Raw genomic sequence first — 27,072 nt, forward strand, 5'->3', positions numbered from 1 at the left:
TAGTTGGTGATCTGCTCAGCCGCCTGGATCCCCACAAGTCCATGGGACCAGATGGGATCCATCCTAGGGTGCTGAGGGAGCTGTCAGAGGAGCTGGCCAAGCCGCTCTCCATCATTTTTCAGCAGTCCTGGCTCACTGGCGAGGTCCCAGAGGACTGGAAGCTGGCCAACGTGGTGCCCATCCATAAGAAGGGCCGGTTGGATGAGCCAGGGAATTACAGGCCTGTCAGCCTGACCTCAGTGCCAGGCAAGATCATGGAACAGGTCATCCTGAGTGCAATAACACAACACTTAGAGGATGGCCAAGGGATCAGGCTCAGCCAACATGGATTTAGGAAGGGCAGGTCCTGCCTGACCAACCTGATCTCCTTCTATGATCAGGTGACCCGCCTGGTGGATGTGGGGAGGCCTGTGGATGTAGTTTACCTGGACCTCAGCAAGGCCTTTGACACCGTCCCCCATAGCAAACTGCTGGCCAAGCTGTCAGCCCATGGCTTGGACAGCAGCACTCTGAGCTGGGTTAGGAACTGGCTGGATGGCCGAACCCAGAGAGTGGTGGTGAATGGTGTCACATCCAGCTGGCAGCCAGTCAGTAGCGGAGACCCCCAGGGATCAGTGCTGGGCCCCATCCTCTTTAACATCTTTATTGATGATCTGGATGAGGGCATTGAGTCTAACATCAGTAAATTTGCTGATGACACCAAGCTGGGGACAGGAGTTGATCTGCTAGAGGGTTGAGAGGCTTTGCAGAGAGACCTTGACAGGCTGGACAGATGGGCAGAGTCCAACAGCATGAGATTTAACACATCCAAGTGTCGGGTTCTGCACATTGGCCACAACAACCCCATGCAGTGCTACAGGCTGGGGTCAGAGTGGCTGGAGAGCAGCCAGGCAGAGAGGGACCTGGGGGTGCTGGTTGATGGTAGGATGAACATGAGCCTGCAGTGTGCCCAGGCAGCCAAGAGGGCCAATGGCATCCTGGCCTGCATTAAGAACAGTGTGGCCAGCAGGAGCAGGGAGGTCATTCTGCCCCTGTACACTGCACTGGTTAGGCCACACCTCGAGTACTGTGTCCAGTTCTGGGTCCCTCAGTTTAGGAAGGATGTTGACTTGCTGGAACGAGTCCAGAGAAGGGCAACGAAGTTAGTGAGGGGCTTGGAACACAAGCCCTATGAGGAGAGACTGAGGGAGCTGGGGCTGCTTAGCCTGGAGAGGAGGAGACTCAGGGGTGACCTTATTGCTCTCTACAACTACCTGAAGGGGGGTTGTAAACAGGCAGAGGTTGGTCTCTTCTCCCAGGCAGCCAGCACCAGAACAAGAGGACACAGTCTCAGGCTGCGCCATTGGAAGTTCAGGCTGGAGGTCAGGAGGAAGTTTTACATGGAGAGAGTGATTGCCCATTGGAATGGGCTGCCTGGGGAGGTGGTGGAGTCGCCGTCACTGGAGGTGTTCAGGAGGAGACTTGACAGGGTGCTTGGTTACATGGGTTAGTTGATTGGGTGGTGTTGGGTGATAGATTGGACGTGATGATCTTGAAGGTCTCTTCCAACCTGGTTTATTCTATTCTAAACCCACAACAACTGGTTAGGCCGCACCTCGAGTACTGTGTCCAGTTCTGGGCCCCTCAGTTTAGGAAGGATGTTGACTTGCTGGAACGAGTCCAGAGAAGGGCAACAAAGTTGGTAAGGGGGTTGGAACGCAAGCCCTATGAGGAGAGGCTGAGGGAGCTGGGGTTGCTTAGCCTGGAGGAGACTCAGGGGTGACCTTATTGCTCTCTACGACTACCTGAAGGGAAGTTGTAGACAGGCAGACGTTGGTCTCTCCTCCCAGGCAGCCAGTATCAGAACAAGAGGACACAGTCTCAGGCTGTGCCAGGGGAGGTTTAGGTTGGATGTTGGGAAGAAGTTCTATACAGAGAAACTGATTGCCCATTGGAATGGGCTGCCCAGGGAGGTGGTGGAGTCACCATCATTGGAGGTGTTCAGGAGGAGACGTGATGGGGTGCTTGGTGCCATGGTTTAGGTGGGTTTGATTGGTTGATGGGTTGGACACGATGATCTTGAAGGTCCCTTCCAACCTGGTTTATTATTATTAAGAATAGCAGAAGAGACTGGGTTTTTTAAGTGGAAAAGCTAACCACATATCTTACCTTTTGGTTTCTCAGACTGAGCTGAAATAATGTTTTTTTGTAAGAGTCTTCAGTTTTTCTTCTCTCCGATTAAAGTGTCTTGAGTACATTTCACGCCAAGACTCACATTCCAGGAGGCTCTCATTTTTAAAATCTCTCTGGCAGTGTTTCTTCCACAAGAGGTCAGACTTCTGCAAATGTCTATTTTGAACACAAGACATCTTAAAGCAAAGATTTAAAAGTACCATTTTTCAAGAGTATACCTGTTATCTGAGCCTGTAGACAAAGCCCAAAACCCTAGTGGAAAAAGGAGCAGAGCACATGCTGTCACAGGTAGCTCAAACACAGAGCATGGCAATATCATGCAGAGATACTGACTGCAGTCTCAAAATCACATAGCTTGAAATAGCAGTGCTCTGAGTTAATGAGACATGCTTACAGGCTAGACTAGCACAGGCTCAGGCTAAACCAGCTCTCAACTTCAGGCACGCAGAGAAATGGCCAACCTGCTTGGAACCTCAGTGTCCAGATCCATCATGGTGCTGAAGTCCTAATAGTGCAGTTAAAAAAAAAAAAAAAAAAAAATCTACCACCCACATGAAACTTCAGCCCTGATACTTCCTGATTGGTATGTTTTGCTGACAATGAGAGCTGGATTCAAAGAAGTATGTACACCAGACAGAAACCCAGAATAACCCATAAAGAATTTTTCTCTGGAAGGCGTGCAAGAAAGGCAGCCCGATGATGATCTCCATGGTTCCCTGAATTTAACAAGGCAGAATTTACCAGGTTACACTCCTCTGTTCGAAACAACTGCTCTGGTGTGCAACGTGTTAGCACAGGCTCAAGAATTTCAAAAGGCACACCTCCTACTTCATGTAGCGCTACGGAAGAGGACAGTGCTTTCAGTATCTCATTTGTTTTAGTCAGTGGGCAACACCACTCAAACAGTTGAAAAACACAATTTTAACAAGCAGTAACAGAACACAGGTGTAGAAATCAGGCTATGAAAGCATTTGTAAACCAGCAGTTCCATTTGGACACAATACTCAAGGATACACATCAAGTACTGTGTTCAGTTTTGACCACCTCAATACAAGACAGATGTGGAGGTGCTGGAGTGAGTGTAGAGAAGGGCAATAAAGGTGGTGAAGGGCCTGGAGAGTAAACCTTATGAAGAGTGACTGATGGAGCTGCAGCTGTTTAGTTTGAAAAAGGAGGCTGAAATGAGACCTTATCACACTCTACAGCTACCTGAAAGGATGTTGTGGAGAGGTTGGTGCTGGTCTCAAGCTGCTACTGAGTAGGTTTAGACTGGACATTAGAAAAAAAAAAATTCACAGAAAGCAGTCAGGCATTGGAATGGGCTGCCCAGAGAGTCGCCAACTGTGCTGGGTTGAGGCAGCCCCCTTCCCCACCCCGACCAAAAATAAACACTCAGACAAACGGATTGCAAAAGTGATGGAAAGTTTAAATAGAAAGCAGTGAACTTTTACAGAAAGCCAAAAGTGCAGTGTCAAAGAAAAATCCCAAAACAGACCCAGAGAGATCCCATCCCCACCTGAGGGTACACCCAAGACCCCCAGGGCTCCTTCTTCCCCCTCCCCCTGCTAGGCTAGTCTCAGCTGGCCAGATCTGAGACTGCCCATCCCCCCATGGCCTTGGGCCTAGCCAGGCCCAAAGCCAGGAGACATCTCCCCCAGTTACCGGCTGATGGAGGAGGAAGAAAAGAGACAGTGCTAGACTCCGCACTGGATCTTATAGTCGTGCAAAGGATTGTGGTAGGAAATACTACATAATTTCCTGTGTCCACCCCTCTGGGCTAGACTTCTGGACACAGGAAGTAAACATTGCAGGGGGGCACCCAGCTCAAACTGCAACATGCCACCCCTTATTTCATACCATAATCTTTGCACCCAAACACATCATTAAATCAGAAATCTTCCGATGACATGTTCGGCGAAGTCCATATCTTCATCTGGGCGTCCACCCAAACAGTCTCTCATTCAGGCTCAAGTGTCAGTCCATTCCAGTTCTTCTTCCCTCATCTAATGGAACCTCTCAGCGATGCAGAGTTCACTCTTCTGCGGTGCAAGCTCTTCATGGATCCGTTGGACATCCTGGTCACCTGGAAAGAACCTCACAACTTCTCAACCAAACCTTTATTCCCATCTCTATTTACTCAGTGGCATATTTCCACCCCTGGGGCAAGCCAGTCAGAACAATCAGGCTCCAACTGCTTCTTCACCCTTCCAGGAAAACAGCACGCTGAGCCTTTCACAACCCTGCACGGACCTATCCCAAGCCCAGTGCTGACCGCTTCCAGCTGCGGCCCGAGGCTCTACAGATGCATATCACAGTATACCGCCTTCCCGCTAGGCATTCGCGTACCAAGACGTGACAGCATCCAACAACTTAACCCTCCCCTGGCAGAGGGAGGAGCTGCACCACAACCTAGTGAGAAGAAGGGAGGTGGAGCCAGGTGCTCGGCGCCATTTTCGGAACTCGTCCGAAAAGGTCGGGGAAAAGACTAGGGCCGGCCCTGCCGCAGCCCGAGTGGATGGCCGGGGACCGCCGTTGCCGCTCCGAGCGCACGGCCGGTCCCGCCGCCACCGCAGCTCAAGTGGACGGCCGTGCTCACTGCCATCGCCGCTCCAAGCGCACGGCTGTGCTCACCGCCGCTGCAGCCCGAGCGCACAGGAGGGCTCTGGCAATCTCTATTGCCGCGGTACAGAATCAAAATCACCTCCACCCCTCGGGCATTCAAACGCCTCCTCCAGCGAAAGCCATGAGCATGTCCTCAGGGTCCTTGAGAACAGCTTTCAGCTGGAGTCCCCGTTCGCCCATAGAGAACCGAGCTCGCCCGCTTGCCGCGGCTGACCCTACCCCACAGCGAAAACGGACCTGACTTTGATCTGCTCGCCGCTGCCTCTCCCCCACTTCACTCCCTGCCGCTTCTGCCGCTCTGCAGAGAATAAAGGTGGAGAAGGGCAGGTCCCGCATTCTCAAGCGGTGCCCCCATTCCGATGGTTAAGAACCACCCCTGCTTGAAATAGCAGGAGGGACTCTGTGCCACCAGTCACGCACCAGGTGTCCCCCTGCAATCCACGAGAACTTAACACAATCGTCCCAACAACAACACATGAGCCCCCAACTGCCAGAAGGCCAAAACGACGCCCAGAACTAAATTTAAACTCCCTTATCTTTTGCAATCCGATCTGCAGAGTAGCCACAAGAACCAACTCCTACTCCTGGCTGGCTCGCCAAGAATGTAAAGGGGTTGGGGGCAGACCCTCTGCCCACCTTAACCATCCTCTGCTACCAAGAATGTGCTGGGTTGAGGCAGCCCCCTTCCCCACCCCGACCAAAAATAAACACTCAGACAAACGGATTGCAAAAGTGATGGAAAGTTTAAATAGAAAGCAGTGAACTTTTACAGAAAGCCAAAAGTGCAGTGTCAAAGAAAAATCCCAAAACAGACCCAGAGAGATCCCATCCCCACCTGAGGATACACCCAAGACCCCCAGGGCTCCTTCTTCCCCCTCCCACTGCTAGGCTAGTCTCAGCTGGCCAGATCTGAGACTGCCCATCCCCCCATGGCCTTGGGCCTAGCCAGGCCCAAAGCCAGGAGACATCTCCCCCAGTTACCAGCTGACGGAGGAGGAAGAAAAGAGACAGTGCTAGACTCCGCACTGTATCTTATAGTGGTGCAAAGGATTGTGGTAGGAAATACTACATAATTTCCTGTGTACACCCCTCTGGGCTGGACTTCTGGACACAGGAAGTAAACATTGCAGGGGAGCACCCAGCTCAAACTGCAACACCAACCTTGGATGCTTTTAAAGGTCATTTGGATGTGGTGCTTGAGGATATGGTTGAGGGGTGAACTTTGTGGAGTAGGGTTATTGGTTGGACTCAGTGATCCTGAGGGTCTTTTCCAATTTGAATATTTGTTTTTCTGTGGCATTTGTATTTGAGGAGGAAGAATGCATCTTTGAATAGCTATTGGCCCATCTTTACCTCTGTGCATCACTCCCCTCTCTGCCTGCACAAGAGAATGAATGGCTTCTTGATCACTCATTCAAACTTATGTAAGCAAGCATCCTGGAGGGAAAAAACTCAAAATAAAACACCCCTCAAAAACCCACCCCATCACCAACAAAACCAGCAGCCTTTTTGGCTAAAGACATTATAATTTTTAACTGCAATCAAAACTTTATGAAAGGTAAGCTTTCAAAACAAAACTACATTTTAGCACAGCTATAAATCGAGTTTTTTAAGTGCTTTTCAACCTGCTCTGAGTCACCATTTGTAAGGAGGAGCAGTATCTTCCAGTAGGCCAGTTGCTGGCATAGATTAAAAAGAAACCTGATAGTCTTTCAGGCTGCTACAAATCCCTGACAGTACTCACAGTCAATGTTATTTTGAAGCACACGGATGCACTGTTCATACATTGTAAGCATCTTTGAAAGATGGACTGTTTTAGGGCCAGAGTAAACTTGCATTTTGGAGTTCAGTCTCTGTCCTGTGAATTGAACAGCCTCTCTTTCTCAGGTGCTTTTTCAACAGGTTCTAGGGAGGTTGGAAGCAAAACATTGGAAAGTGTTTCCTTTACCTCCCTCCTGACATTTTACAGTATTTTAAACATTCAACTTTGAGAGAAATACAACTGGTAAGACACGTGTATATTCATTTTTCTTGAAATACAGAATTATTTCATTACAATCTGGGGTTCCTACACAAATGCTATAAAAGTCCACTCACCATCATCCAGCACCAAGACAGCATGTACATTGCAAATGAGCCACACCAATTCAAACCAGCCTTACTTTATTTAGCTTAGGCCTGTATGAGCTGTACTCTTAGCTAGATTACTCTGTTACCAGTCTACAACACATCATTGATCTTCCGGAGTTATCCTAGAGAATCCAGAAGCTGCAATGGCAATGATATTTCAAGACCAGAGCAACATGAAACATCACAAGAGCTACTAGGAGAACCACTACCACCTGTAAAGGTGTTGGCAAGTTCCAATGCCAAAACACTTCCTGTGTTTGTCTTGCCTATGATAATTTCTACCAAGGAGTTGCCTGCTTGTTGTGGTCTATAAAAGGATGTTCAATAAGCAGGGCAATTAATTAAAAAAAATATTAATAATTTTATTAATAAAAAAAAATTCCGCCAAAAAACCACTAATCAAAACCTATTTACAGATTCGAGGGGTTCGGTTGCGGAACAGATACCACACCAGCAGGAACAAGTAACAATTTAAACAATATGTACAAAAATCCAGAAACAACAAACAGCACTTTAAACTGTAAAGAAAAGCAACCTCGGCAATGAAGCCGGTGATTGCCCCCAACGAGGGGGGAACTCTAGAATTCCCTAAGGCAACAGACCTTCAATAGATACTTAGAAAAATCAGATATTGTAATTACTCGCTGATCCTGATACCTCGTGGCACACGTTAAGATCTAGACAAACCAAAATGGCTTCGACCACGTGGAAGCTGCAGGAGCACCGTTTCACTTTCTGTTGGTGTCTGCAGCTTATTACTGAGGCAGGATTTATTCCCAAAGGGTTTGCAGCTGAAAGCTTTGTAGAGAGGACGTTTCTCGGCTGTAATCCTTTTGTAGCAGTGCTCGCTCCTTTCTCCAGTCAAACAAAACTGTCCCGGAGACTCAGCTCCTCTGGGGTTTCGCCTCTCGGCCCGGCAAGATGCGTGTCTGTCCTCTGGGCTTTACAACACTGAAAATAGTGAGGAGTCCGTGCTGTCTTGTCTGGGTAAACTGAAACAGTTCAGCTTCCAAGCGAAGCTTATGGTTCCTTCCAGAGCACGGACAATTGCAAGACAAGGCTCTGGCTCTTTGGGCTGATACTTATAGGTTTCCCGAGGCAACAATGGCCAGTAGCAACACAGATCTAGGGATAAAACCCTGGTATTGCAACCTATAGAAAGCCTTCTTTCTAAATGTGGCCAAAAGCATGCCCACCTGGCTCATTCTGGCTCTGAGACATGTTCAAGCAAGCCTAAAGAACCAGATCTACTAACTTCTGCCTCATTGTCTGATTCAGAGTAATTTTGAGGCTTTTTGTCCATCCAGGACACTGCTATAAGGTGTAGACGGGGTAAAGATAAATAGAGCCCACAGAACTATCACCTGATCTATGCCATGTCTCCATTAATGGTAACCTTCCACAGTATTTATTTATTCAGCAAGCCATAAGAGTGAAGACTGTAATTCTCTTCAGCTTCAAAGTAGTTTTTCAGATGAGAAAGTGAAGGTGAGGCATTTCTTTGACATGGACATGTGAGCTCATACAGTTTAACAGGAAAAGGTATAAAGACATCTGTATGGAGAGCTTTAAATATCTGGACTATTTCACATGTATTAGCCTTGCATACTACTTACTTTCAAAGTCTGCAGCATATGGGGGAGATGAGATTGAGATGCCTGTCAGAAATTCAGGCAGTGGAGTATTAAGATGATCTTGGAGGGATGCCATCTTGGCCTGTGTACAGTCAAGAAAACATTGTTTCAACATTACAAATTTAGGTTTCCTGAGTCTTAAAATAAGCTAAACCCAAACAAACAAAACAAAATCCACCAAAAAAAAAAAAAAGACAACCAACCAACAACACACAAAACCCCCCAAACCAACCAACAACCAGAAAATAACCCTACCCAGCTTTAACAAACCCCCTGATTTAACTCAGGATAACTAGACCTACTGTTTTTATACTCTATTTACTAAGACTATACCACAAAAGGAATTTAGTGGGCTAACTGCAATCTGTTCATAAAAACAGTAAAGAACAGAGAAGTAGTAGTTCAGGTAACAGGCTTTCAGATAAATAACTACTGAGGTCAGAGGTATGCAGTGAATGAGACAAAACAAGACAGCAAAACATCAATTAAATGTTTACAAGTAAATTAAACACCATCCTTAAAGACAACAAACAGCTTTACACCCAGTCCTGGGAAATCTCCTCTAGTAGGCTGAATAAGCCACAAATTTTCACAGATAACCATCTCATCCCACTCAACAGCTCCAAGCTGGTCTGAGACAAGACAAGCTAAGTCCCTTTTTACTCTTCGACAACAACCCCTTAAGAATGGTTTTAAATATGCTGCAGTCAGTAAAGATGCAGCAGTCTGGTAAAGCATTATGTGCAACATCTAAATTTGGTCGTTGGTGTCCTCCAGTTGTAAGCCAGACACTTACAGCCCAAAATTTGCATTACCCTTAACTTCATTTCAGTATCTTTAACAACTTCTCATGACTGCTTGACCATCCAAGACTTTTCATCAAATAGTTTATGTTAGAGTATCATACACAAGCCTCTACACTGGTATTTCTCCATTTGGGACAGAAAATACCACATTCAGATTACAGATCTTCCACAATTAAAAAGAAAGAAAAAAAAAAAAAAAAACCAACAAAAAACCCCACCCCCAAACCCACCACACAGTACATTACATCACAGTAAAGATAAAAGACAGAAGAGACCTCTAATTCCCAGTGCACAAAAGGGCTTAATTTAAAAGGTCTAATTAACACACATTTAGCTCTGCCTTGGCTCAGAGGAACTACTTAAGCTACTTCCACTTCAAAGCACTAGAACAGTTCACATTACAAACATGGCTAAGCTATTTTAACATGCAATACTTTGCTTACTTTGCAGGTAAAAAGTAGATTAGCTGATATGGAACAAAGGCTATTGTTATATTGGAAATCACTCTAAAAAAGCAAGATGAGTCAATGGTAAACTGTCAGTATGCAATAAACAATCATTTTTTGCCTCAATTATTGGCAATTGAAATGCAGCTGATGTGCCAGAGCTATGCAATCTGTTGTTTAAAATAAACACAGCTGAATTTCACAGAGTCTAAAGCACTTACTGTTGGGGCTGTACAGTCTGCAGAAGAGAAGGCTCCGAGGTGACCTAATTGTCGCCTTCCAGTATCTGAAGGGGGCCTACAGGAAGGCTGGGGAAGGACTTCTCAGGATCTCAGGTAGTGATAGGACTAGGGGGAATGGAATGAAGCTGGAGGTGGGGAGATTCAGGCTAGATGTGAGGAGGAGGTTCTTCACCATGAGAGTGGTGAAACCCTGGAATGGGTTGTCCAGGGAGGTGGTCGAGGCCCCGTCCCTGGAGGTGTTTAAGAGCAGGCTGGATGAGGCTCTGTCCAGCCTGATCTAGTGTGGGGTGTCCCTGCCCATGGCAGGGGGGTTGGAACTAGATGATCCTTGTGGTCCCTTCCAACCCTGAATGAAACTATGAAACTTATTTGTCTGTGCTTTCTTTGCTATTATCTCACTCATGCAGTGGCTTACCTTTTTATTGGGAGTTTCTGATTGATCACCTTCACTTGTTTTCACATCTTTATCTCCCTCATTTGCATGAGAAAACGCTGAAGCCTTTTGTAATAACGAGCTGCTTTTCTGTTTATTGCACTTCTTTGGCTGCCGGCCCGTAGAACAAGCCTTCCTTCTTTTTGCAGGGACCTGATCGTAATTAAGATAAGATTCAAAAGACATGGTAGGAGGCTCAAATTCCTCATCTTCATCCTCAGCTTTTCTTTTTATTATAAGATTTTGTTTTGGTTTCTTCAGATGCTTAGGATTTATCTGTTTGGAAACATCCTTACTAGGCTTTTCCTTCAGGAATGAAAAGTCTTTGACTACAGAGGAACACTGCTTTGCTAAAACTTTCTTGCTGCCTTTCTCTTTGAAGTCACTTTTTTTAGCTTGAGGATTGGTACCCTGGAAAGCATGATCAGAACCACTGCTACTAGATTTTTTGAGAGACTCAAAATCTCTACTCTGGTGGGTCTTTTCACTACAAGTATGCTGCTTATCAGAACCACTGCTGCTACATTCTTTATTATCACATTCTTTTTGAGACTCGACATCTCTGCTTTGGTGGGTCTTTCCACTACAAGTATGCTGCTTATCCAACTTTTTAGAAATGGGAGCACTATTGGAATGTCTGGACACCAGTACAGACATTTTGGATTTCCCTGAAGGTTTAGTCTCCTCAGAAACAGAAGATTTTGCCTCAATTTTTTCAGTATTTTGTTTTCTTCCTCTGTGAGCACTGCAATGTAAAAAATAAAATAATTGTTTTTTTAATCACATTCCATGCTACATCTGATGCCAAATGCTTGAGAAATCATTTTTTACTTATATTTTTAGTACTAAAAGCATTGAGTCACACTCAATTTTACAAGACCAAGACTGCACTCTGCACTTTGGCCACGGCAATCCCATGCAGAGCTACAGGCTGGGGTCGGAGTGGCTGGAGAGCTCCCAAACAGAGAGGGACCTGGGGGGACTGATTGACAGCCACCTAAACATGAGCCAGCAGTGTGCCCAGGTGGCCAAGAAGGCCAATGGCATCCTGGCCTGCATTAGGAATAGTGTGGCCAGCAGGAGCAGGGAAGTCATTGTGCCCCTGTACTCTGCTTTGGTTAGGCCGCACCTTGAGTACTGTGTCCAGTTCTGGGCCCCTCAGTTTAAGAAGGACATCGAGACACTTGAACATGTCCAGAGAAGGGCAACAAGGCTGGTGAGAGGCCTTGAGTACAAGCCCTATGAGGAGAGGCTGAGGGAGCTGGGATTTTTTAGCCTGGAGAAGAGGAGGCTCAGGGGTGACCTCATTGCCCTCTACAACTACCTGAAGGGTGGTTGTAGCCAGGAAGGGGTTGGCCTCTTCTCCCAGGCAACCAGCACCAGAACAAGGGGACACAGTCTCAAGCTGTGCCGGGGGAAGTTTAGACTCGAGGTGAGGAGAAAGTTCTTCACCGAGCGAGTCGTTCGTCATTGGAATGGGCTGCCTGGGGAGGTGGTGGAGTCACTGTCCCTGGAGGTGTTCAAGAGGAGATTGGACGTGGCACTTAGTGCCATGGTCTAGTCATGGGGTCTGTGTTGATAGGTTGGACTCGATGATCCTCGAGGTCTCTTCCAACCTTAGTTATACTGTGATGTGCTACTCCCGCATAATCAGCTCACACCTTAGAAAGCTTTTTCTTAAATTCCTTCTAATTAGCTTGTATACAATTTGAGCAATGCTGGTTTGGTAGATCAGTGTATTGAAAATAGATGTAAGAAATTCAGCAGGATTATTTCTTAAAGCCATTTATGATCTCCAAATGCATTCAAAACACATGGAGTCTTCAGTTGTAAGAAAGACATCTCTTTCCTCTGAGATCTCTTTCCTCCTGAGAAGTGTGTCATATTGTAAATCATGAAAGTTTTCTGGGAACATGGATTGTCTGCAGAAGCCCTCTGTCATTTTAAACAGCTAACTGCAACATAAGAATACAGAAATATTAATGTATTAAGTGTACCTGTATTTAGGGCAGACAAATGCCTTTGCCTGAACAGACCAGTCAAATATCTCCAAAGAGCTCTCATTAAACCCACATTTCTCTTCTTACCAAAACACAGACACATTGCTCACACCAACTAAAAGCTTCATAAACCAGTGTGAGAATGTTTAATGTAACAACTGACAGGATACAGCATGGATAAGGATACAAGTCATAAGTATCCTTACTTGGGATGCCTGGTTTTTAAATTTAAATAAATAATCTTGACCTTGCTAATAAAATATTTAGATAACTGACCTAAACAATTATTTGCTTTGTCTTAATCATTAATTGGAGTTTTACAGTGAAAAGAAATCAATCCTGAGTAAGAGTGCTCTCTACAGGCACAGATCACTGCTCAGTACAAACACTTCATTTATGTTCAGCTACATGATCAGCTTCCAACTGGCCTTTGGAAAAGCCTCCACGGTTCCCTGCACAGAGCCCTGAACAAATTTTGTTTAAGAGTCACAATTACAGAATGCAACATGTTCACTGCTACTATAGTTGCAGACCTCAGCATTTAACACAGTAATTCACTATGGAAGAGTTTATTATTGGTCACTTAGCACTAGAACATGCAGAGACATATCTAAATCCTGTAGTACCTTGAGTGTTTTTATAATCTGGAAGGAAACACATGAATATTTGCTTAAAAAATAATAATCTAAAGTTCTATTGTGTTTTTCTCATCCTCATTCACACATTTAATTGGAAAAAATAGTCAAAGATGTTGAGGAATATCCAGGAACATGTAAGCACTCCCTTACTGCACATCAGGGCTGTGCTGTGAACCAGTACAGTTCTGCCAACCTTCCATATTACATTAAAGATCAGTAATATAGTAACACAGGCTACATATATATGCCCACGCTCCTCATGTAGCTTCAATACTCATTTGTCACAGAACCAATAGAAAAAGCTACACTGTGCAGAACCAGCACCACACAAAAAATCAACAAGTCTCCCAGCAGGTCTCCCACTCAGCAGCATCACTCCACCAGTCTAAACCAAGAAAAGTCAGAGCTGGCCCAGTTTGCAAAAAAATAATGTTTTGAAAACTTAACAGCAATTTGTACATTAACAAAACAAGCTTGAGCTAGAACAACTGTTTCATATCACACAGACAAAGTTACAAAACCTCAACATTTCCATCAAAGTAAGAAAGACTTTTTCAAATACAAAATCCTCATCTTCCTATGAGAAGTGTTTCAACAAAAGGCTCATTTATAAGCAGAGTATAAATTTCTTTGGCAATGGCTAGACAGCAACCCAGAGTCTTGCAGGTGACCACAGGCAAGCAGCGTGCTTTTTCTTTCACAAACATCCATGAAGCTATGTTATGTAGATTACAGAATTAATTTGGAACTGAAGGAACAGTATTCCATAGGGTTTTCTGAAACCTACAGAAGGACAGGAGAAATGATTCACAAGCTGGGAAAACATGAGAAAAGCTTTAACAGTAAGACATACAGTTAAGAACAGGGGTAAGACGTCAACTCTCTCAAGAATAAGAAACTATGTTATCAGTGTGTGGAGGGTTTGAGAGAGAAGGGCCCAACCTTCTCTCCCCCACAAAGAGGAAGGAAAAATACCCCACAGCCAGCCAGAGGAGCAAAGGGAGAATGATATATTTACAAGCAATTTTGGGGAATGCAGGATATATACATAATTTACAGTATTTACAACATATATACAGAAATATAGAAAAAAGTAAAAAAAAAAAACAAAACAATAATACAGGAATGAAATTCCCTCCTCTGGAGGAGGGTTCCCCCCTTGTACACCCTTCTCTCCCCTTTTACCCAAAGAGGGTTAGAAAGAGAGAAAAAGAGCAGTTATTAATTAAAGCAGACTGTTAGTAGGCCATAGTTGCTTATCTGTTCAGGGTCACTCTGGCAGGGAGCCCAGAAGCAGATGAGCTGGAAAGGGAGAAGGAAAGGAGCGAACTGAGGAAAGTCCCAGCTGCACCTAAACCTAAAATTGCATTCTACCAATCCACCAATGAAATTAGTATAGAATATCTGATTGTTTTTGTTAATATTCCAAAACATTCAGCCATAGTGTCCCAGCACTGTCTCTATCTTAAAGGCACAGCCTCAAACGGTCACAGTCCACCCCTTCTAAACAATTTCATTGGCTGTTCACACTGTCCATCCAATCCAAAACAATATTTACAGTTCGTAAGCAAAGATCATAGTCCATTCCAGCTATACTCAGATGTAGATGATTCAAAAGTCCAAGAAAATCAGGAAACGAGAAAAATGGAAAACAGTTTATCTCTTTGCCAACGAAGCGAAGAAAAGGGAAACAGGGATTCTCAGGGTCCCTTAGTTGACTCAGGGCTCTCAGGGTTCTCACACCGTAGATTCCTCGCTGATTCTCCCTTTGGACGTGATGTAGCTGCACAACAGTTTGAAATTAAACACTTTCAGCTAAAGTTAAATTTCTTTGTGGAATTAGAATAAACCTTTATTAGAATAAACCAAACCAGGTTGGAAGAGACCTTCAAGATCATCGTGTCCAACCCATCAACCAATCCAACCCACCCAAACAGCTAACCCATGGCACCAAGCACTCCATCAAGTCTCCTTCTGAACACCTTCAATGACGGCGACTCCACCACCTCCCTGGGCAACCCATTCCATAGCGCAATCACTCTTTCTGTATAGAACTTCTTCCTAACATCCAACCTGAACCTCCCCTGGCGCAGCCTGAGACTGTGTCCTCTTGTTCTGGTACTGGGTGCCTGGGAGAAGAGACCATCATCAGCCTGTCTACAACCTCCCTTCAGGTAGTTGTAGAGAGTGATAAGGTCACCCCTGAGTCTCCTCTTCTCCAGGCTAAGCAGCCCCAGCTCCCTCAGCCTCTCCTCATAGGGCTTGTGTTCCAAACCCCTCACCAACCTTGTTGATCATCTCTGGAATTGTTCCAGCAAGTCAACATCCTTCCTAAACTGAGGGGCCCAGAACTGGACACAGTACTCGAGGTGTGGCCTAACCAGTGCAGTGTACAGGGGCAGAATGACCTCCCTGCTCCTGCTGGCCACACTGTTCTTGATGCAGGCCAGGATGCCATTGGCCCTCTTGGCTGCCTGGGCACACTGCAGGCTCATGTTAAGCCTACCATCAACCAGCACCCCCAGGTCCCTCTCTGCCTGGCTGCTCTCTAGCCACTCTGACCCCAGCCTGTAGCACTGCATGGGGTTGTTGTGGCCAATGTGCAGAACCCGGCACTTGGATGTGTTAAATCTCATGCCGTTGGATTCTGCCCATCTGTCCAGCCTGTCGAGGTCTCTCTGCAGAGCCTCTCTACCCTCCAGCAGATCAACTCTTGCCCCCAGCTTGGTGTCGTCAGCAAATTTACTGATGATGGACTCAATGCCCTCATCCAGATCATCAATAAAGATGTTAAAGAGCACAGGGCCCAGCACTGATCCTTGGGGCACACCACTAGTGACTGGCTGCCAGCTGGATGTGGCACCATTCACCACCACTCTCTGGGCTCGGCCCTCCAGCCAGTTCCTAACCCATCGCAGTGTGCTCCCGTCCAAGCCATGGGCTGACAGCTTGGCCAGCAGTTTGCTATGGGGGACGGTGTCAAAGGCCTTGCTGAGGTCCAGGTAGACTACATCCACAGGCCTCCCCACATCCACCAGGCGGGTCACCTGATCATAGAAGGAGATCAGGTTGGTCAGGCAGGACCTGCCCTTCCGAAATCCATGCTGGCTAGGCCTGATCCCTTGGCCATCCTCTAAGTGCTGTGTTATTGAACTCAGGATGACCTGTTCCATGATCTTGCCTGGCACTGAGGTCAGGCTGACAGGCCGGTAATTCCCTGGCTCATCCAACCGGCCCTTCTTATGGATGGGCACCACGTTGGCCAGCTTCCAGTCCTCTGGGACCTCGCCAGTGAGCCAGGACTGCTGGAAAATTATGGAGAGTGGCTTGGCCAGCTCATCTGCCAGCTCTCTCAGCACCCTAGGATGAATCCCATCTGGTCCCATGGACTTGTGGGGATCCAAGCTGCTAAGGAGAGTTCCAACCACCGCCTCATGGAACATAGGGAAACTGTGCAGCTCCCTGGCTCCTTCTGCTAGCTCTGCAGGCCAGCTGTCAGGAAGACGTTCTGCCCTTCTAGTAAAAATTGTGGCAAAGAACGTGTTAAGTATCTCTGCCTTTTCCTTATCCTTGGTTACAATGTTCCCCTCCGTATCCACCAAGGAGTGGAGGTTTTCCTTCCCCTTCCTCTTACTATTAATGTATTTATAGAAGGACTTTTTGTTGTCCTTCACAGTAGAGGCCAGTTTAAGCTCCAAGTGTGCTTTTGCCTCCCTAATTCTCTTCCTACAAGACCTAGCAACATCCTTAAACATTCTGTGGGTTGCCTCCCCTCGCTTCCAAAGGTGATACACCCTCTTTTTTTCCCTCAGTTCCATTAAAAGTTCATGAACCATCCAGGCTGGCCGTCTGCCCCGGCGGCTCATCTTCTGGCACATTGGCACAGCCTGTCCCTGAGCCTTCAACAATTCTTCATTGAAGTAGGTCCAGCTCTCCTGGACCCCTTTGTTTTTAAGGGCTTTATCCCAAGGAACCCTCTGAATTAGTTCCTTGAGTAACCCAAAGTCTGCCCTCCGGAAGTCCAGAGTGGAGGTCTTCTTGCCGCCCCTCTTGGCTTGACCAAAAACCGAGAATTCAATTATCTCGTGGTCACTGGACCCCAAACACCCTCCAACCACCACATCGCCCACCAGTCCTTCCCTGCTGGAATACACTGAATTTCACCATTCTCTTGCATTAACCAATAAGTGTGACCCGGACCTCCAGGTGAAACCACCCTTTGGACAGGTTTAGCCTCTCCTGAGGGAGAAAGTACCCAAACAGTTTTACCTAAGAGATTCTTTTCTCTAACAACAGGAACTCTATCACCTTCTACTTTCTATAGCAGATCTGAATGTGCAGGTCCAGCTCGGTTCACTGAACCTCTACTATTTACCAGCCAGGTTGCTTGTGCTAAATGTTTTTCCCAGTTTTTCAAAGATCCACCCCCCATGGCTTTAAGAGTCGTCTTCAACAAACCGTTGTAGATTTCAATTTTCCCTGAAGCTGGTGCATAGTAAGGTATATGGAAAATCCACTCAATACCGTGCTCTTTTGCCCACTTCTTTACAAGGTTGTTTTTGAAATGAGTTCCGTTGTCAGACTAAATCCTCTCTGGAGTTCTGTGTCTCCACAGGATCTGTCTCTCCAGACCGAGAATGGTGTTGCGTGCAGTTGCATGTGGAACTGGATAAGTTTCCAACCATCCAGTGTTTGCTTCTACCATAGAAAGCACATATTGCTTCCCAGAACGAGAACGTGGTAGAGTGATGTAGTCAATCTGCCAAGCTTCACCATACTTGTACTTGGACCATCTGTCACCATACCACAAGGGCTTAAGTCGTTTTGCCTGCTTAATAGCAGCACAAATGTGACAGTCATGGATGACTTGTGTGATAGCATCCATGGAAATGTCTATGGATCTGTCAAGAGCCCATTGGTATGTTGCATCTCTGCCTTGATGTCCTGATAAATCATGATCCCACTGAGCTAAGAATATCTCACCTCGGTGTTTCCAGTTGAGGTCAAGATTAGAATCCATGTCTACTTCAGAAACTCTTGCAGCCAGATCTGCCTGATGGTTGTGTTGCTGTTCCTCAGTAGCTTTGCTCTTAGGAATGTGAGCATCGATGTGTCTCACTTTCACTGGAATTCTCTCGATTCGATCAGCAATGTCCTGCCACAGGTCAGCTGCCCAAATGGGTTTTCCTTTCCTCTGCCGACCACTCTTCTTCCAGTTCTTTAGCCAACCCCATAGAGCATTGGCTACCATCCATGAGTCGGTGTAGAGATAAAGCTTTGGCCATCTCTCACGTTCAGCCACGTCGAGAGCTAGCTGGACAGCTTTTACCTCTGCGAACTGACTGGATTCTCCTTCTCCATCCTTCGCCTCTGCAACTCGGCGTGTTGGACTCCACACTGCAGACTTCCACCTTCGCTTGTTTCCAACAAGATGACAGGAACCATCTGTGAACAAAGCATATTTCTTTTCATCATCAGAAAGGTCATTGTAAGGAGGAGCTTCCTCAGCACGAGTTACTTCCTCCTCTGGAGGTTTAGCACAGTTGGTACCTTCAGGCCAACTTGCGATCTCCTCCACTAGACCAGGTCTTTGAAGATTTCCCATTCGAGCTCTCTGTGTTATCAGAGCCGTCCACTTAGACCATGTTGAGTCTGTGGCATGATGTGGTGTGGATCCTTTGCCTTTGCACATCCAATTCAAAACTGGTAATCTGGGAGCTAAGAGAAGTTGTGATTCAGTTCCAATTACTTCAGAAGATGCTTTTTACCCTTCATAGGCAGCTAGAATATCTTTCTCTGTTGGAGTATAATTTGCCTCTGAAGTGCATGTACACTAATGCACGAAGCATGGGTAACAAACAGGAGGAGCTGGAAGCCTTGATGCAGCAGGAAAATTATGATATAGTTGCCATCACAGAGACGTGGTGGGACGACTCACACGACTGGAGCGCTGCAATTGACGGTTACAAGCTCTTCAGGAGAGACAGGCGAGGAAGAAGGAGTGGAGGAGTGGCCCTTTACATCAGGAAGGCACTAGATGCCATTGAGATGGAGACTAGGGACGATCGGTTTGAATGCTTGTGGATAAGAATTAGAGGGAAGACCAGCGGGGCAGACACCCTGGTTGGAGTCTGTTATAGACCACCCAACCAGGAGGAAGATGTTGACGAAGCATTCTATAGGCAGCTTAGGGCTGTCTCAAGATCTCCGGACCTTGTTCTCATGGGCGACTTCAACCTGCCTGACATCTGCTGGGAACTCAACACGGCAGAGAGGAGACAGTCTAGAAGGTTTTTAGAATGCATGGAGGACAGCTTCTTATCCCAAGTGCTGCGAGAGCCTACCAGGGGCAAGGCTATGCTTGACCTCCTCTTCACCAACAGGGAAGGACTGGTGGGCGATGTGGTGGTTGGAGGGTGTTTGGGGTCCAGTGACCACGAGATAATTGAATTCTCGGTTTTTGGTCAAGCCAAGAGGGGCGGCAAGAAGACCTCCACTCTGGACTTCCGGAGGGCAGACTTTGGGTTACTCAAGGAACTAATTCAGAGGGTTCCTTGGGATAAAGCCCTTAAAAACAAAGGGGTCCAGGAGAGCTGGACCTACTTCAATGAAGAATTGTTGAAGGCTCAGGGACAGGCTGTGCCAATGTGCCAGAAGATGAGCCGCCGGGGCAGACGGCCAGCCTGGATGGTTCATGAACTTTTAATGGAACTGAGGGAAAAAAAGAGGGTGTATCACCTTTGGAAGCGAGGGGAGGCAACCCACAGAATGTTTAAGGATGTTGCTAGGTCTTGTAGGAAGAGAATTAGGGAGGCAAAAGCACACTTGGAGCTTAAACTGGCCTCTACTGTGAAGGACAACAAAAAGTCCTTCTATAAATACATTAATAGTAAGAGGAAGGGGAAGGAAAACCTCCACTCCTTGGTGGATACGGAGGGGAACATTGTAACCAAGGATAAGGAAAAGGCAGAGATACTTAACACGTTCTTTGCCACAATTTTTACTAGAAGGGCAGAACGTCTTCCTGACAGCTGGCCTGCAGAGCTAGCAGAAGGAGCCAGGGAGCTGCACAGTTTCCCTATGTTCCATGAGGCGGTGGTTGGAACTCTCCTTAGCAGCTTGGATCCCCACAAGTCCATGGGACCAGATGGGATTCATCCTAGGGTGCTGAGAGAGCTGGCAGATGAGCTGGCCAAGCCACTCTCCATAATTTTCCAGCAGTCCTGGCTCACTGGCGAGGTCCCAGAGGACTGGAAGCTGGCCAACGTGGTGCCCATCCATAAGAAGGGCCGGTTGGATGAGCCAGGGAATTACCGGCCTGTCAGCCTGACCTCAGTGCCAGGCAAGATCATGGAACAGGTCATCCTGAGTTCAATAACACAGCACTTAGAGGATGGCCAAGGGATCAGGCCTAGCCAGCATGGATTTCGGAAGGGCAGGTCCTGCCTGACCAACCTGATCTCCTTCTATGATCAGGTGACCCGCCTGGTGGATGTGGGGAGGCCTGTGGATGTAGTCTACCTGGACCTCAGCAAGGCCTTTGACACCGTCCCCCATAGCAAACTGCTGGCCAAGCTGTCAGCCCATGGCTTGGACGGGAGCACACTGCGATGGGTTAGGAACTGGCTGGAGGGCCGAGCCCAGAGAGTGGTGGTGAATGGTGCCACATCCAGCTGGCAGCCAGTCACTAGTGGTGTGCCCCAAGGATCAGTGCTGGGCCCTGTGCTCTTTAACATCTTTATTGATGATCTGGATGAGGGCATTGAGTCCATCATCAGTAAATTTGCTGACGACACCAAGCTGGGGGCAAGAGTTGATCTGCTGGAGGGTAGAAAGGCTCTGCAGAGGGACCTCGACAGGCTGGACAGATGGGCAGAGTCCAACGGCATGAGATTTAACACATCCAAATGCCGGGTTCTGCACATTGGCCACAACAACCCCATGCAGTGCTACAGGCTGGGGTCAGAGTGGCTAGAGAGCAGCCAGGCAGAGAGGGACCTGGGGGTACTGGTTGATGGTAGGCTTAACATGAGCCTGCAGTGTGCCCAGGCAGCCAAGAGGGCCAATGGCATCCTGGCCTGCATCAAGAACAGTGTGGCCAGCAGGAGCAGGGAGGTCATTCTGCCCCTGTACACTGCACTGGTTAGGCCACACCTCGAGTACTGTGTCCAGTTCTGGGCCCCTCAGTTTAGGAAGGATGTTGACTTGGTGGAACGAGTCCAGAGAAGAGCAACAAAGTTGGTGAGGGGTTTGGAACACAAGCCCTATGAGGAGAGGCTGAGGGAGCTGGGGCTGCTTAGCCTGGAGAAGAGGAGACTCAGGGGTGACCTTATCACTCTCTACAACTACCTGAAGGGAGGTTGTAGACAGGCTGATGATGGTCTCTTCTCCCAGGCACCCAGTACCAGAACAAGAGGACACAGTCTCAGGCTGTGCCAGGGGAGGTTCAGGTTGGATGTTAGGAAGAAGTTCTATACAGAAAGAGTGATTGCGCTATGGAATGGGTTGCCCAGGGAGGTGGTGGAGTCGCCGTCATTGAAGGTGTTCAGAAGGAGACTTGATGGGGTGCTTGGTGCCATGGGTTAGCTGTTTGGGTGGGTTGGATTGGTTGATGGGTTGGACACGATGATCTTGAAGGTCTCTTCCAACCTGGTTTGGTTTATTCTCATAAAGTTTATTCTCTGTAACCTCGACTCCAGAAACCAAGAGGTCGTCCTCGTGTCTCACCTGGAGCTTTTTGCCACAAGCACCAGGTTGCACCATTGTCACTTGCAGCCGTGTACAAAATGTTCTTAATGTCTGGACCATTTTAAACAGGTCCCAGACCCATAGCTAAACCTACCTCTTGCTTTATCTGGTCAAAGGCTGCTTGTTGTTCAGGTCCCCAGTGGAAACTGTTTCTCTTTCGAGTCACATCATACAGAGGTTTCACAATCTGACTGTATCCAGGAATGTGCAGTCTCCAAAATCCCACTATCCCCAAGAAACGAAGGGTCTCTTGCTTGTTTGTGGGATTTGCCATGGTGGAGACTCTATTTACCACATCCACTGGAATGTGTCGGCATCCATCCTGCCACCGCACTCCCAGAAACTGAATTTCTGTGGTAGGTCACAGTATCACAGTATCACAGGTTGGAAAGGACCTCGAGGATCATCGAGTCCAACCTATCAACACAGACCCCATGACTAGACCATGGCACCAAGTGCCACGTCTAATCTCCCCTTGAACGCCTCCAGGGTCGATGACTCAACCACCTCCCTGGGCAACCGGTTCCAATGCCGAATGACTCGCTCGGTGAAGAACTTCCTCCTCACCTTGAGCCTAAACCTCCCCTGGCGCAGCTTGAGACTGTGTCCCCTCGTTCTGGTGCTGGTTGCCTGGGAGAAGAGGCCAACCCCCTCCTGGCTACAACCACCCTTCAGGTAGTTGTAGAGGGCGATGAGGTCACCCCTGAGCCTCCTCTTCTCCAGGCTAAACAATCCCAGCTCCCTCAGCCTCTCCTCATAGGGCTTGTGTTCAAGGCCTCTCACCAGCCTTGTTGCCCTTAAAGGTCCTTTCACCTTGTCTCGCTTGATGGCAAAACCTGTATTCAGAAGAATCTCAATGATTTTGTTACCTTTCTTGAAGACTTCCTCAGCAGTTTTACCCCAGACGATATCATCGATGAACTGGATGTGTTCTGGAGCACCACCTTTCTCCAGAGCATCGTGGATTACTGCATGACAGATGCTTGAGCTGTGGATCCAGCCCATTGGCAGTCTGTTGAAAGTGTGCTGGATTCCTCTCCAGGTGAAAGCAAACTGAGGCCTGCATTCCTCTGCTATGGGAATAGAGAAAAATGCATTAGCAATGTCAGTGGTAGCATACCATTTGGCCTCTTTTGATTCCAGCTCATACTGTAGCTCCATCATGTCTGGTACTGCTGCACTCATAGGGGGTGTTACTTCATTCAGGGCTCGGTAGTCAACTGTCAGACGCCAGTCTCCATTCTGCTTCCGCACAGGCCACACTGGACTGTTGAAAGGTGAATGAGTTTTGCTGACGACTTTCTGACTCTCCAACTGATGAATCAGATTCTTAATTGGCAACCAAGAGTCACGGTTGGTTCTGTATTGTCTGTGATGCACAGTCTGAGAAGCAACCGGCAATTTAATGTCCTGTATCTTGTGTTGTCCCACAACTGCAGATTCATCAGAAAGTTCAGGTCTAACAGACAGGTTCAGTTTTTGTCCATCAATTTCTATAGAAGCTACTCCAAAAGCCCATTTGTTACTTCTAGTGTCTTTGAAACGCCCTTCTCTCAGAAAATCAATTCCCAAAATACAAGGTGCATCAGGTCCGGTCACAACTGTATGCTTCCTCCATTGTTTACCAGTTAAACTTATATTAACCTCCACCTTACTTAACTCTTGAGATCCACCAGTGACTCCCAAAATAGTTATAGACTCTGATCCCTGATAATTTGATGGCATTATGGTGCACTGAGCTCCTCTGTCAACCAAGGCCCTGTACTTCCGAAATTGTGAAGTGCCAGGCCACTGGATGTACACATCCGAAAAGATTCTGTTATCTCTGTTATCCCTCTCCTCCCTCTAGCGGGTGGCAGGGCACCCCTAGTTATGGGGAACATGCCCACATGTGCATTGAGCACAGTGTGCAGTGTTAGAACTGGAGCCACTGTTGGAGCTACTAGAGTCGTTCTGGGGAACTGTGGAAGTAACAGCTACCCTTCTGGTATTGCTACCTTGGGTTCTGCCACTTTGCAATTCCCTCAGTCTCCTGAAAAGATTAGAAGTTGGTTGGCCATGCCCCCCGTTCATGTTCTCACCAAACTGATCACGCAGAGTTATCCAAATATATCGGGGTGACGGACATAGGAATCAATACGGCTGACCTATATGATCGAGTATTGTTCCTTTATTGTTCTAGTGTTGCAGGCCGATGGTGCAGGCCTGAGGTGCAGGCCTATGGAGCAGGCCTGTAGTGCAAGTATAGCACAGTAAAGTAAAGAAGAACAGGAGACAGGAAAGGCAGAAGTGCATAGCAAGGCAACTGCTACAACTTATATAAACTCGGTGTGCCTTGTTGGCATAGCTCCATTGGTTCCCTATGAGTGACCACACATTGCACTATTACAGATTATTGGTCCAACTACTAATGACACAACGAGGTTGTTGATGCAGGTGCATGTCCTGTTGTCCCAAGATAACTGTCCATCTTTATAGCTACCAGTGTCTTGTTTTAGTTACATGCTGCAGGAACAGCACTGTTTTACTACACTGCTAGCTGGCTCTGCATTTATGCTGAGCATGGCCTACCACCATGTCAGGCTCTAGGCCTGCACTGCCAGATTGATCACACTGCTCGTCGCTGGCATTGCCACAAATCCCCCTTTTTGTTTTTGTGAGCAATCTGGTCATGGGAGTTGTTCTCATCCCATACAAGATGCTACTGCAAACACAGAAGCAAGCAAGGTAAAGCAAAGCTGTATAGCAAAAGCAAGAGTTCTGTAGTGCAGCTTGTCTAACAGACTGATGTAACCCATACAAGGCACAAAGCTTAAGTTGAACTAGTTACAATGCTCTACAGAGCTGGCATAATACATGGTCAAAGATAACAAACATTGTAAAGAAGAACTTAGATCTTAACAGTTCCGATCTTTACATTTCACTCCTCTTATTGACAGAGAAGACTTGATTATGCCTGAACGCATTGCACACAGAGATTGAGGCACAAATGCAATCCTTAGCACTGTATTTTGCAATCTGCTTTAGGATTATGTTGCATCTTTATTTTCTCTAGGATGGTCAAAAATCATGAATTGTTTAACGGTAGCAAGATTTCTTTAATCTGTAAAGGTAGATCTGGCCAGGCTCTAGCTTCACAGACAGAAAACTTGCAGGCAAGCTGCAAGACCAAAAAGAGCTTCATTGCTTGCCCAATATAAAATTACACAGAATAGTGTGTATTTGCTCATCCTAGTAATTTTGATCTCTTAATGTTCACATAACAGTGAAGCAGTCACGACACTCAGTTATAAGTTAGATGCTTTCTGTTGACATCTTGGTTTATCGTGACAGTCGCTGTTGTCAGTGCTAAGCAGGTTTGCTGATTGTCATTGTCATGACAGTTGTGCCGTGTTTGTGCTGTCTTGTGGTGAGAGGGTTATAGCACATTGCAAAGTTGATGTTTCTAGGGTTACAACACTTTCTAGGGTTGATGTTTCTAGGGTTACAGCATTTCTAGGGTTGCCATGAGCTAATTTTTTGCTATGGGGTATTCTCTCTTTCCCCCCCCCTTTTTTTTTTTTTAATAATGTCTACTAAGCAAAATGTAAAGATGAAACTGTATCCTCTAGGGTGTCTACATTCTGAGGCACACTTAGTTAACAAGAGAGAATACAAAGTTATCACGCAACCACAATATTCAGTCGTGATTCGCATAATACTGTGGTACATTCTTCAGAGTGATGCTGTTTGATCCCAGATTATCATAGCAGTTGTTGTGATCGATGTTCGACTGCATGGGAAATGCTGTGTCCTCATGGTCTTGATTCTTGCGCCGTTGTTTATTGCGATGATTGCAGTTAGCAGAAAAGAAGGCTGGAGGTGACCTGATCGTGGCCATCCAGTATCTGAAGAGAGCCTACAAGAATGCTGGGGAGGGACATCCTAGCATGTCAGGAAATGACGGGACTAGGGAGAGTGGAACAAGGCTGGGGATGGGAAGATTCAGGCTAGATGTGAAGAAGAAATTCTTCACCGTGAAAGTGGAAGTGGAAAGTGGGAAGTGGCCGAGGCCCCATGCCTGGAAGTGTTTATGACCAGGCTGGACGAGGCTCTAGCCTGCCTGATCCAGTGTGAGACGTCCCTGCCCATGGCAATGGTTGGAACTAAACGATCCTTGTGGTCCTTTCCAACCTTTACTCATTCCACGAGTCTATGATTCCACAGATTTTGTAACTAATTTTGAGTGTTTTTGTTTGTTTTTAATGTGAGCTATTTTTAAATTTGTGATTAATTTTTTGCTTCATTTCTTTAATATTTTGAAATCTACTTTCAATAAATCTATTTCATTTTTGTTTGATTTTGTTATATGTATATATATTTTATTTCTAAGGTTTTTAAAAAATTATTATTTTTACATGTTTACAATTGATTTTATTTAATTTTTAAATTTATTTTCATTTCAATTTTATTTTTTGTAAATTATTTTTATATTTTTTCTTTTTAATTCTAATTTGAGTTGTTTCACATTTTATGCTGAACGTATGTATTTTATTATTTATTTTGTTTCTTTTATTTATTATCATTTTTAGTTATTATTTTCTATTGTGAATTTATTATTTTGATATGTTTAATATTTTTACTTTTAATCTAGCTCTTTGTTTAATCTTTAATTCATTTGAATTTTTGTTTTTAAATTATTTCTATACTGTTTTAATGTGTTTTTTTTTCATTGTAATTTATTATATTTTTTTTATCTGCACTTTTTAATTATTTTTTCTTAACTTTTTTGTTTTGTAAATTTTAATCTAATTTTGATATATATTTAATTCAATTAATTGTTGTTATTTTGTATTTTAATTTTTCATTGTTCTTTAAATTTTTATTATTATTTTTAACTTACTTTTTGTAATTTTTAATTTATTTCTTTTTTACCTGCTTTATTATAATTTTTATTTTGTTATTGCAATTTTTTGATCTGTATTTTAATTTGTTATTCTAATCAATTTTTCATTTTCAATTAATTTTATTTTTGTAATTTCTATGTTTTCCTTTTATCCAGTGTTTAATCTTTTATTTTTTATCTTATATTCTTTATTGTAATTATTTTTTATTTTGCATGTTTGTTTTATTTAATCTATTTTAGGTTTTAATTTTTATTTTTACTTGTTTTATTATATATTTTAACCTTCTTCTTTTCTATAATTTCTTTTTTATTATAA

The 27,072-nt window shown here is 45.7% G+C and overlaps 1 protein-coding gene across 1 annotated transcript in view; it reads right to left on the bottom strand.

Annotated features, from left to right (window-relative positions):
- Positions 1-27,072, bottom strand: part of LOC137443493 (elongin-A-like) — a 61,529-nt gene that overhangs the window by 21,942 nt on the left and 12,515 nt on the right. Inside the window, 7 exon segments of the mRNA XM_068143256.1 lie at positions 2,149-2,185; positions 2,187-2,326; positions 2,910-3,011; positions 6,539-6,673; positions 6,676-6,699; positions 8,541-8,640; positions 10,468-11,230. Coding sequence (XP_067999357.1) covers positions 2,149-2,185; positions 2,187-2,326; positions 2,910-3,011; positions 6,539-6,673; positions 6,676-6,699; positions 8,541-8,640; positions 10,468-11,230 — 1,301 coding nt within the window.

Source organism: Melanerpes formicivorus, unplaced genomic scaffold, assembly GCF_026170545.1.
Source record: "Melanerpes formicivorus ecotype bairdi unplaced genomic scaffold, bMelFor1.0.p_v2 SCAF_9, whole genome shotgun sequence".
Lineage (NCBI taxonomy): Eukaryota > Metazoa > Chordata > Aves > Piciformes > Picidae > Melanerpes > Melanerpes formicivorus.